General features: G+C 49.1%; 1 protein-coding gene across 1 annotated transcript; it reads left to right on the top strand.

Moving 5' to 3' along the window:
- Positions 1 to 6,826: 6,826 nt before the first annotated feature.
- On the top strand, positions 6,827 to 12,656 carry PTF1A (pancreas associated transcription factor 1a). The gene is made up of 2 exons (XM_061555319.1): positions 6,827 to 8,309; positions 10,402 to 12,656. Exons 1-2 carry the CDS (start codon positions 7,631 to 7,633, stop codon positions 10,560 to 10,562), a joined length of 840 nt encoding a protein of 279 aa, XP_061411303.1. The 5' UTR covers positions 6,827 to 7,630; the 3' UTR covers positions 10,563 to 12,656.
- Positions 12,657 to 12,969: the final 313 nt, after the last annotated feature.

Below are 12,969 nucleotides of genomic sequence, written 5' to 3'. Positions count from 1 at the left end.
CAGAGCGTCCATAGGAAATCAGTTTTTATCTGCTTGCGGTTTCTAGGAAAATGGACAATTGGTAAAAATATTGATGTTCATTATTCATACATTTATTTATCAGAACCAAAGGGGGGTTTACTCGGTTGAAACAAAATTCAAGAAGCAACCGTTGGCCTAGGGCAGGGGCGGGGAACCTTTTTTCTGCCAAGGGCCATTTGGATATTTAGAACATCATTCGCGGGCCATACTAAATTATCAACTTAAAAATTTGCCCGTTATATTTGGTCAAACATTTAATTAACTCGCCCCTAATGTGATGGTTGGAACTGCTTCTCTTTGGCGAGGCGTGTGATGTTAGCTGGTATTGATGATGTTGCTACTCGCAACTGCGTTTCCAGGTTTGCTCCTAGATTTATTGAATTTCGAGTCCCGCCTGCGGTTGCCTTGGCAGGGCCAGACCCAAATGATTTTGCGGGCCTCATACGGCCCGCGGGCCGGACGTTCCCCACCCCTGGCCTAGGAGATTATGTAATGCAGTGGAGAGGTCGCATCGGGACAAGCGACCACTAAGGGGGAGAGTTTCAGGACCTGGCAGCCCAGCAATGGATTAAGCCACGAATTCAAAGAGTCACGTAGGTATAAAATAAAATAAATCACGACGTTTCGGGCGCAACACAAGCGTCCATCATCAGGTGGGATGATGACGGACGCTTGTGTTGCGCCCGAAACGTTGTGATTTATTTTATTTTATATCTACGTGACTTCACCGAAAGAACCAAAGAGTATGGATTCCTGCAGTCACGAAAGCTTGAAATCAAGATTGAATTCAAGGAGGTTTGGGAATTCTGAGCGACATCGAGAGCTTTAGTTCGCGAGGGAGACGGCTGTCACCTTTTGGACGCGTCACCCGTCTCGACGCGCAAACTCCAGCATCGCTCCGCGGTGGCGAGATGTCAACTATCTCGCCTGGTATACAGGAGGTCGTGGGTTCGATCCCGACTCTGACGCCTGCTGTTTATCTGGAGTTTGCATGTTCTCCCCGTGGTCGTGTGTATTTTTTCTCTTGGTCCTCCGATTTTTCCCCTCCACATTTAAAATTAACCTTAAGCGTTTAGAGTATTTGGCTACTGATATACATTTCCACGTGGCGATAGGCGACTTCCTTGAGCTATCATTTGTGTGGCCAGGTCGCTTCTGAAAAATAGCTGTATAGCTCAGTGGGCATTACCTGGTAAAAAAAAAATTGCTGTTTCAATGGCACACTTCAGTTTGCGGTTGATGTTCCAAGTGGACTGCGACCTTCAAAAGAACTGCGCCATCCCCGTGGTTGCCCCCCCCCCCACCCCCCGTGATCCGTGGATCAAACAAATCACTCGAGACGCCGGGTGCATGGCAGCAGAAGTTAATGCGAACGTCGTCTTAAGCGGTCACGCGTTTTTGCGCTATGGTCTTTTGCTGGCTATGCGTGATGAATGAACGTTAACAGACAGGTGAGTGGTCGGTAGCACGGAAGGCTGCCAGTTGTAAGGAATCGGCTCCCCTAATGTCAGGTGCAATGGACAGGTTGGACGGAGATAAACACAGAAAGAACCAAAGACAGAAAGAACCAAAGAGCATGGATTTCTGCAGTCACGAAAGCTTCAAATCAAGATCAAATCAAGATAAAAAATTTTTTATTTATTTTACTTTGATTAATTTTAATTTTTTTTACCTACGTGACTTTACCGAAAAAAACCTAAGAATATAAACACAGAGGTAAGAGCACCCCCATCTTGCCAGCCCGAACGCCGACCTTACCTGTGCGTGTCTCTCTAATCCCACGCTGACCCCGTCCGAGTGTCGATCTCTTCTCGGCGAACAATAGAGGCAGGGCGCACGGTGGAAGCCGAGTGAGCTAACGCCGCAGCAAAGTCCCCAAGAGAGAGAGAGAGAGGGAGAGAGACAGATGGGTACGAGGGAGGTCGCTTGTCCTGCCGAGGTCATTTTCAAGGTCGCAAATAAACCTGTCAACTTTAGCAAACGTTGTGTGCCAGGTGGGCAGCGTAGTGGCATAGGGCGTGTCGGGGATATGTCCAGCAGCAATGTAGAGTCCCGCTAGCATCGGTGGTCGGCGTGACCAGGGCAGTCCATACGGGGGTGCGGGGTGCGGGGCACGGGGCAGATCACACTAAACTATTTTAAAAACTTAAACCGTTTTTATTTTACCAGGTAAGGTCTACTAAACGATATAGCTCTATTTCAGAAGCTAACTGGCCACAAATTATAGCCAAATTAAGTGAATTATTAGCCATATACTCTTAACGCGTGCTTCTAAATGTGGAAGGGAAAACCCTGGAGAACACTGAGAAAAATCCACGCGATCACAAGGAGAGAGACGCGCAAACTTCTAATAAAAAACAGGCGTCAGGATCGAACCCGCGGCCACCTGCATACCAGGCGATTGATATAACACCGCGCCACATTGTGTGGGGCCCCCGACGCCTTTAAAACTATACCGTAAGTATATACATCTGAAACCGTGACGATGAAGCACAGCTACCCCCGCCCCCCAAAGCGCGGGGCCCGGGCGGTCGCCCTCATTCGCCGTGTAACCCTCGGGACGGGCTCTGGGCGTAACCCGAGGAAACCCAATCTAGATTTGAAGTTTTCGTGACTGCAGGGATCCATACTCTTTGGTTCTTTCGGTAAAGTCACGTAGGTATAAAATAAATTAAATCACGACGTTTCGGGCGCAACACAAGCGTCCGTCATCAGGTGGGACAACCACAGCAAGAAACGTCGTGGTTTAATTTATTTTATACCTACGTGACTTTACCGAAAGAACCGAGGAAACCGCTTGGTTTGTGCAGAAGCCGCGTTGGCCACCGAACAGACGCAGCGATATTGACGCCGTGGGTTCCCTTTTGGGTAGAGCAGCATCGCCACCTCGTGGGCCTCTTGACGCAGTGCGAGGTGTGGGCGCCAACGGTGGCGACGTGGTTAACTACCTCTCCTGGTATAACAGGAGGTCGTGGGTTGAGATATCGACCCGGACGCCTGCTGCTGTATATTTGGAAATAATAAAATAATAAAAAATAAAACATAATAAAATTATTCTCACGACGTATCGGCCACAACGCAAGCAGCCGTCCTCAGACGCTGTCTTCCCGACAGACCTGTTCTTCACCTGAGGACGGCTGCTTGCGTTGTGGCCGAAACGTCGTCAGAGTTATTTTATGTTTTATTTTTATTATTTTATTATTTCCCTTCTACGTGACTTTACCGAAAGAACCAAGAAGATGAATCCCTGCAGTCACGAAAGCTTTAAATCGAAATGTATATTTGGAGTTTACATGTCTATCCCTGTGGTCGCGTGGATTTTTCCCCGGGTCCTCTGTTTTTTTTCTCCACATTTAGAATCATGCGCTTATATTATTTGGCTGATAGACATTTCCACACGATGAGCCACTTCGTTAAGCTATCATTTGTGGCCATGTCGATTCTGAAAAATTAACCCGTAAAAACAAAGTTTTTCACTATAAATCCTTTATATGTGTGGCGGCTAGAGTCCTCTCGTCCTCTGGCTTGAGATGGCTGCCACCTATGGGTCAGATGATTGCCTGCCACCATTAAGTAATTGGTAATTAAATATAATTTTTTTTTCCTAAAAAGTGTAAAGTTATGGAAAAAAAATTTCACTAAAATAAATTGTCACGCACAACGAGTCTGTGTGCAAAATGCCAGCTCGATTGGATCACGGGAAGTGGGTTAAAAAACGACCGAAAGATTTGCACGGTCGTAAGCAAGCAAGCAAGCACGCAAGCAAGTGAACTTAATATAAAGGATTTAAAAAGAGCTACATAGCTCAGTGGACCTTGTTAAAATTAAAAAAATATATATAGTTTCTAATCGTTTCATTCGTTGCATTCCTCCTCGGTATGTCACCTTTCTCTCTCCTCTTCTTTGGTGCCATCTCATCACCCACGTTGCTTGGGTTTCGGTCAAAGCTCCCCGAAGCGTTTCGCTTCAGCATGTTGGGGTTGTTCTCTCACGCACACGCATGGCATATCCACAGGGGCCAGTGGGCCAAGTAGATTTAGATGACATCCGTCAGGCCTAGCCAAGGGCTTTACGGTCACACCACTGCGCACACTCGCAGCGAGCGAGGTCTGGGTCATCTTCACTGACGACCCTCAGCCATTCCATATTCCCATGGCGGGGACTAGTGTATCCATAGAACAACCATTGTTAGCTTTTCCACAACGCGGTAAACGTTGCATCGACCCCTGGCAGATGATGAACTGAATCGACCCGAGACTGGGATGTGAACTTCGAACATTCACATTGATCGGTAGACGCAGTCTATAACTCTACGGTACAGGGTGTGTGTGTGTACAACAAGCTTCTGAGCCAGGCCACTAAACGTAGCCTCCGTTACATAAGGAGATCTGCGGCTGTGCAAAGAAATTTGCGCACGAAACACACGCAAGATGTATACAGACTCGCACAAGACACCCCGTACATTGACTTACATTGAGACCCACAGACTTACGTGATGCTGGGCTAAGTCTGGATACGCCCACCTCTTCCACGGTGGCGAGATGTTAACTACCTCGCCTGGTATACAGGAGGCATGGGGTCGATCCCGACCCTGACGCCTGCTGTGTATGAAGTGGTCGCGTGGATTTTTCTCCGAGTCCTCCAGGGTTTTTCCATCCACATTTAGAATCAACATCAAGCGTTTAGAATATTTGGCTGCTCTACATTTCCACGTGATGAGCCACTTCGTTGAGCTATCATTCGTGGCCCAGGTCGCTTCTGAAAAAGAGCTACATGGCTCATTGGGCGTTAACTGGTAAAACAGATAATAATTTATATTCTTGGTTCTTTCGGTAAAGTCACGTAGAAGGGAAATAATAAAATAATACAAATATAAAACAATAAAAATTCTCACGACGTTTCGACTGCAACACAAGCAATCCTCATCAGGTGTGAAAATTTTATTGTTTTATATTGGTATTATTGTATTGTTTCCCTTCTACGTGACTTTCTTCCAAGTCGTCTGGTCAGCATCGAAGAGTAGGCCAAAAATGGCCTCATGGGCTCCTTTTCGTGGACCACCTTGGCCAGCTGTTTCCTGATGAGGCAAGGGTCCTGTCGCGACCTTTGACCTTTTGAGAAATGCGCGCGATCGTCCCATGAATGTCCAACATGCCACTGGAAACGGTTATCGGTTACTGGAACCGGTAATTGAATGAGGAAACGGTTACCGGTTTATATGCTCCGTTTTAACACCGAAATATATACAGACTCACGGGGTTATACTGACATATACTGTAGACGCATACACACAAAGAGACCCATAGAGTTACATAAAGTACGTGTTATGAAGATCTTGTCCCACCAACAGACCCACGCGCGCTGTAGTGGTTGGTGGCTTCTTACCTCAAACGCTTAATTCATCACGAAGCCTCATGCGCGCGGGCGATGTTGGGATCACATTCGCAAAGTTGAGCCTTAAGACTCATCTTTTTTCAAAAGAATATCCCTATAAATTTTCCAGTCCGCATCTTTAAAACCTTCACCATCCTCCCCCCGTCCCCTTCCTAACCTCCCCCTATCACCACCCTTCCTTGCCACCCCTTCCCAACACTCAAACCCCATCACTTTTCCCCATCAGTCAATAACTAATGAAAATGTTATAATTATTGTAAAGCGCTTTGACGAAGCGCTATATATCCTTGATAAGATCAGTGTCGTTTAAAATCACCCTCGATTTAAATAGAGGCGGCTTAATTCACCATCGCAATCCATTCGTGGAGATTAACTCTGGACTTGAGCACGGACAGGGAGCCAACAGCACGGGGGCTGCGAGCGGGGAGTGAATGACTATGGCAGGCAGCAGAGGAGATTGGACTATTTTTTTTTATAACTTTTTGTTGTTATTTTACCGGAGAGGGCCCCGCACCGAGCTGTATAGTTATTTTTAGAAGCGACCTGGCCACAGATGATAGCACAACGAAGTGGCTCGTCGTGCGGAAATTGATTTCAGCCAAATAATCAAAGCGCACGTAAAATGATCTAAATGTGGCGAGAATAATGGGAGAAAAATCCACACGACGACGAGCTCGTGAAAACTCCAAATATACAGCAGGCGTCAGTGTCTGGATCGAACCCACGACCTCCTGTATACGAGGCGAGGTAGTTAACATCTCGCCACCGTGGCGCCCATTTGAACATCATCATCATCACCACAAGCATCACAAACTATTAATGCGATTTCAATCAAACGGTTGAATCGGACCCGGACTGGACGATTCGCGAGTTCTAGTTCGAGCAGTCCCCCGTCGATTTCCGCCGACACAAACATCGCGCAAAATCGGCGGAAAGTTGCGGCTGAGACGGCAGGTGGTGAGACACGGACGACGGGTGGGGGATTGAGGATAAGGAGTCGGGGGGTGGGTGGGGGAAGAGGTGGGACGTGGATATAGGGGAGGGGAGAGAAGGAGCTGTGGTGGGAGGGTGATGAGGGTGGTAGTGGGGGGGGGGTCGGAGAGGTGGGAGGGGGGACAGAGGGGAGGGGGCAGGGAGGGGAAGCAGGTGGGGAAGAGGTGGGAGCAGGAACCCCCGCTGCGCTCGCGCGCTCTCATTGGCTCGCGACTCGTGAATCGCACGTGCGCGCGCGCGCGCGACCCGGGACCCGGGGACCGATAAAGAGGCCACGCGCAGAAGCCCGGGGCTTCAAACCGCACCTGCACCGGTGCTGCACCGGGGGACCACGTCCCATCCGGATCCGAACCACTCTCTACTACCGAGACCCCGCATCGCCGTGCCCTCAGAAACGGGCCACCCTCCAACAGAACCACTCCTACCTCCTACACCCCGCACCTCCTACACCCGGTCAACATTATTCTCACACCTGTACCATTACACTTGTAGGCGACGTCTACAACCGTGCGTTACACATCGAGACGTGAGCGCTAAGTTCGCCTGTTGGCTTTGCTCACAAACCTGACGCAGTAGCAACAGCAGTAACCCACTCCACCTGCACGCCGTACTAAAGGACACGCATATTTATCAAACACGTGCATACCCACGCAGCGGTACATACACAGGTGCACATATACTCGCGCGCGCACACACACAGTGTGTGTGTATGTACACTGGTATAGACACACGTGCATATAGACGCAAGCGCACATAGTCGAGTACGTACACGTACGGAGTGCAGCACGCGCACGGCAAGATACACGTGTGTACACAGAGGCACGCAGCGAACACAACGCGCAGACACGCACGACCGCTCGTGTGCACGTGTGCAGACACATACACGAGCACGCTCACACGTGTGCTCACACCCACACGTGTGCTCACACTCGCAGGTGTACACACACGTGTGCACACACATCCACACGTGCACTCACCCACACGCACACGTGTGCACACACATCCACACGTGCACTCACCCACACGCACACGTGTGCACACACATCCACACGTGCACTCACCCACACGCACACGTGTGCACACACATCCACACGTGCACTCACCCACACGCACACGTGTGCACACACATCCACACGTGCACTCACCGACACGCACACGTGTGCACACACACTCGTGTACCGACCCACGCGTGCACACGTCGAGACGCACGCGCGCACGCAGCATGGACGCCGTGCTGGAGCAATTTGTGGACATGGAGCGCTTCTCCTCCTCCTACCTCATCGACGACGACGACGACTTCTTCAGCGACGAGGGCGGCGGCGGCGGCTCCTCGTCGCCGCGCGACCAAGTGGACCTCATCATGTGCGACAGCGTAGACTACCTCGCGCACTCCCTCAGCGACTACTACCCCGACGACGACGACGAGGAGGACGAGGAGGAGGAGGACCGCCAGCACCACCACTCACATGGACAGCAGCAGCGTGGAGATCCCGGGTCCCTTTTGCTCGCGGGGGGAGGCTTCGAAGGTGGCGTGGGGACACCTGGCGGCGGCGACGGCGGCGGCGGCGGTGATGGGTCCGCTCCTCCGGCGCATCGGAGGTCATCGGGCAGAAGGCGCAGATCGCGCGTTCACGGCGACATGTCGCACCTGCGGCAGGCGGCCAACCAGCGAGAGAGGAGGCGCATGCAGTCAATCAACGCGGCCTTCGAGGGCCTCCGCGCGCATATCCCCACGCTGCCGTACGAGAAGCGGTTATCCAAAGTGGACACTCTGCGCCTCGCCATCGGCTACATCTCCTTCCTGGGCGAGCTGGTCCACTCGGAGAGGCCCCTCCGCGCACAAGCGGGACAACCGCTGCTGTCCCAGCAAAAGAAGATCATCATTTTCCATCGCGCGTCCGGTGAGTGAACTTGACTGCTCCTCGTCTGTCTTCCTCATCTTCCTCCTCCTCCTCTTCCTCCTCTTCGCGGCACGCGTGTTTCGGCCCGTGTCATCTCTCGTGTGGCTCGCTGTGTCCCTTTTTATTGACGAGTCTCAAGGCTACTTTTTAGGAGAGACCTGCTCAGGGCTATAATTCTTGACTGCGTATTTTCCGTGTCGCTGTGAGACCAGATTGGGTACGTGCCGAGTAGCCCAGACCGTTGCGAATATATCTACTCTACTGTATGTGGTGTTCATTATACAGTTTTTTGGGGTTAGATCGCGTAAATATAAATGTGTCGTTAAACCCGCCACCACCCGACGCAGCCAACTAGTAAGGGTTGTCACGTCAAAAAGCATGCAAATTCGTCACTAGTACAGCACACCGGTGTGTTGGAGAGCGAATCTGCAACATTTACAAGCTGAGTACGACGTTTCGCCAGTAATTACAACTTGCTTCATCAGGCCACAGCCAGATTTCGTTGTACTCGGATTGTAAATGTGGATTTGCTCTCCAACACACCGGTGTGCTGTACTCGTAACGAATTTGCACGTTTTGTTTTACGCGACAAAACTTACTAATTGGCTGTGTCGGGTGGTTGCGGGTTTAACGACGCATTTATATTTACGCGATCTAACCCATAAAAAAACTGTATTATGGATGATATTGGTCGCGAAAGCCCTCTACGTGTTAAACTGTATGTGGTGTGCCGGTGACGGAAATATTGTCCGACTCGTTGTGTCGGAGAGACTCGGATGACAGTAAGCCATGGTCCTGTTACATGGCCATGTTTGGTCAATCCATTATCGTTTGGGTGGAAACTGGAGTACCTGGAGAAAACCCATCACGCATGTCAGGAGATATCACTCAAAAAGGTCCGCACAGATAGATTCAATGGCATATCGGTGTACTCCTCCCTACTGATCACTCGCTGCAGCCCAATCCTACAGTACCTGTTATTCCCAGACAGTCTAGCATCCAAGTACCAACCAGTCTCAAGCCTGCTTAGTTTCGCAATGATTTGGTCGTAGGCTGCGTGGATGTATCTGTCTCTCTGAGTCTGTGAGGAGCGGGTGACCCAGCGTTAGACTCCCTGCCGAGGCTATCAGCGGCGGGTCATCTGAAACAGCCCTGGGTCGCAATCCCCTCTGTCAATTTAGCCGGGAACGAGGACCTGGCGCGTTGTTGAGCTATGAACACGGGATACATTGGCAGGCAGGGCGATGTTCTGGCCGCACCGACTCTCCATGCTCCGTGTTGGCCGCAACAGGTGCGGTGCTCACGAACAACACTTGCCCGAACAGTCTGTATGGTGTCTTCTTGGTTCTTTCGGTAAAGTCACGTAGAATGGAAATAATAAAATAATAAATAAATAAAATACAGCTATCGTGCTGTGACGGTTCCACCTGAAGACGGAAGCTTGTGTTGCCTCCGAAACGTCGTGAGAATTATTTTATTATGTTTTATTTTTATTATTTTATTATTTCCATTCTACGTGACTTTACCGAAAGAACCAAGAAGATGAATCCCTGCAGTCACGAAAGCTTTAAATCGAAATTTAGTCTATATGGTGGTTTTGCGGGGAACCTGTATCTGTTCTGCCACTCTGCCTCTTTATAAGTTGTGCGTTTGAAGTTTGTTCTGAATATTAGACTACTCTGTGATATTTATTTAGATAGTGTTTGCTCTCTATATTTATTTTGTGCGTTTGTTGATATATTATGGGGGGATCAACGATCGCATGGCTAGAAAAATAAACGTAACTTGATTAAGAAGTAATACCTTCAAGACCTTGACAAATACACGTACATAAACCTTTGTTTCGCTTCATCACTCTGCCCCCCCTTCATCTCCACACAGCATCAGAATATATATTCATACTGGAGGAATCCGATAACCTATAAACTCTTTTCCACAGATGTCCAGTACACTGTCGCTCCTTCCATCCCTCCCCCTCTTTCTCCTCGTCTCTGCCTCTCGCTCAACCCCCGCTCTCTGTCTCTTGATCGTCTCTTCGTTTCCACTTGGCGCACGCACGCAGGGTCACCGTCCGCGGCTCTCTCTCCCCCAGGTTTGTCGCCGGGTCTCACCCCGCTGGCCGGACATTCCCTCTCCTGGACGGACGAGAGGCAGCGCCGAGAGCGACACGTGGTCCGCACGGCCCGGGTCTGGACCCCCGAGGATCCCCGCTCCCCGGAGGGTGCCGACGCGCCGAGAGAGGGCCCTTTATGACCACCCCACCCCGTGCGAATTCCCAGGCATCCTTGCCCGCACGCGCGGCGTTCATCCCTCCAACCGCGTACACGGGGATCTGACCCACGGTGGCCAAGCGGGTGACCCTGTGGAATGGACTGACACCATGGATAGGCTGATTCCCGCGCTGCTGAAAATGTGGATTTTTCACCACTGTCCCACCGCCGCTGCGGGCAGCAAATGAAGCCACTAAAAGTTAGTTACGGTAGAAGCCCTCTTCTTAACGACGGTAATTTGTTCCAAGAAACCGGTCATTACGGTAAGCGATTTGGTCGTTAAGCAAGTATAGGGAATACACGGTTAAAGGGTTCATTCGTTGCGATAGCATCGAAAGTTACACTTTTCACCCCAAAAACGTGCTTTATTATAATATGTAAACAATGGACATGCATACATGAAGGTACTAACAACAATATGAACACATATTTAAAATAAAACATGGTTAATCAATGCATTCATTAATATTACTGTACCTACAACAGCGATTAGTCGTTAGCAGCAGGGGTGGTCGTTAAGAGGGGGTTCTACTGTTTAAGGACTTTAGTTTAATCACTTTGATGACATTTTTTTGCGACTAAGCCATTAGACAAAAAATGATTTCAGATAAAATTCAACCCAAGTGGGATGCATTTTCCATTAAAATGGTAGTGTGGTACAACGTGAATCTCGCGAGTTCAAATCCAGGTCGCGAGTCGAATTATCGTCATCCCCACGAGGTGGATAAATGAGACTAACTTAGTGGGACATCGGGAATGGTTATCTTTTGGATGAACCAGCCCCTGGCATAGAAATGGGGAGTGTCCAATAATGTCTCAGGGACCGTCAGTGACAGGGAGACGCTCAGTTTTGGCTGTATTATATAAGTACCGTAGTAACTTATACAAAAATTGCTAGAATGTAATTGTGCTATACAAGAACTGTATAAATTACTTTGTAAAATGTGATGAAATTGACCGTATTGTCTCGCATTAAAACCGACTCGACTCCATCACGCACATGTGCAGAAATTTTCTCAATTTACCACTGGATACTTACTTTGTCGAGATGTTAACTACCTTGCCTGGTATACAGGAGGTTACAGGTTCGATCCCAAGCCTGACGCCTGCTGTATATTTGTAGTTTGCGTGTCTCTCTCCCCGTGGTCTCGTGGATTTTTCTTCGGGTTCTCCGGTTTTTCCCTCCACATTTAGAATCAACATCACGCTTTCAGAGTATTTGGCTGTTTTACATTTCCACGTGGTAAGCCACTTCGTTGTGGCTATCATTTGTGGCCAAATCGATTCTGAAAAAGAGAGCTATATGGCTAAGTGGGCCTTTCCTGGTAAAATAATATAAAAGTTTATAGTTTAGTCTACTTCACCACGCCGGTCAATGCGGGTTGGTTAAAACGTTGAGCATAAACGTGGTAACACATGAACACAGTACAACAACAGATGCTGCTGCTCTTCCCTCTGATGATCACCCACCAAGCACAGCCACGCGGTCGGCCCGTTCCACCAACACACGCGGTCAGGCTCAAACATTTCTGAGCCTCACAGACACGAACAAGGTCGTTGCGCGTTCGGTGATAAGCGAGCAGCACCACGAAAGTGAGAATTGTAGTTCATTAAGTTGCACGTGGATTGCGGGGAGAGCATTACCAAAACCACGAACACGCCTCTCACCCCCGAGTTACATCACCCCTCGCCCCCCAGCAACAAGGCAAACTGATCGAGACATGAAGCGATTCACACCCTCCTCCCCCTCCTCCCCACATGATTAGATTATTCGTCATGATTCATGGTCACGTTTCAAGTCAATAATCGATGTTTTTTTGCGTCTAGATTATTTCGATTAATTTGCTGCTGTGGATTTCCACGTGATGTTGGGCCACTTCGTTGAGCTATCATTTGTGGCCAGGTCGCTTCTAAAAAAAAGAAGCAAATGGGCCAGTGGGCATTACCTGGTAAGATACAATGAATAGTTTAGTTTTATTTGTATATATTTTCAATGTGATGTGTTTTTACCCTGTCTATAATTTGCACTCCGATCGTGTTTTTTTGCAATTGTGTTGTTGTTGTATCGTTCTAACCTCCCGACTGGACATCTGTGTAAAAGAGCTTTATAACTCATCGGATTCCTCCTCCGGTATAAATACATATCCTGATTCTGTCGTCTCGTTTCTGTTGGCTGCCTCGTGTTCTTGGTGTCGCTCGTTCAGTCCCTTGAGTTCATTTAAGCTAAATGCAACATTTGCATAACATTTGCATACGCTTTACATCTCATCTGCACATAAGAGTGTATGTATAGCCACGCCAGGCCGTTATGAAAGGCGGACGTGGGTGATCATGATAATTATTATAGAAGGCGGTGGACGAAAGCGGCTTGCAAGAGTGCGTTGGCGAAG

Source organism: Lethenteron reissneri, chromosome 21 (assembly GCF_015708825.2).
Source record: "Lethenteron reissneri isolate LAM-NWPU_2019-01 chromosome 21, ASM1570882v1, whole genome shotgun sequence".
Classification (NCBI taxonomy): Eukaryota; Metazoa; Chordata; class Hyperoartia; order Petromyzontiformes; family Petromyzontidae; genus Lethenteron; species Lethenteron reissneri.
This window is presented reverse-complemented; position numbering and strand designations above follow the sequence as displayed.

What these genes read in the sequence shown, in the direction of transcription:
- PTF1A (XM_061555319.1), top strand. Translation starts at nt 7,631, where the DNA reads ATGGACGCCGTGCTGGAGCAATTTGTGGACATGGAGCGCTTCTCCTCC. An exon ending in CATTTTCCATCGCGCGTCCG is followed by an intron (nt 8,310 to 10,401) that starts GTGAGTGAACTT and finishes TCTCTCCCCCAG; the next exon opens with GTTTGTCGCCGGGTCTCACC.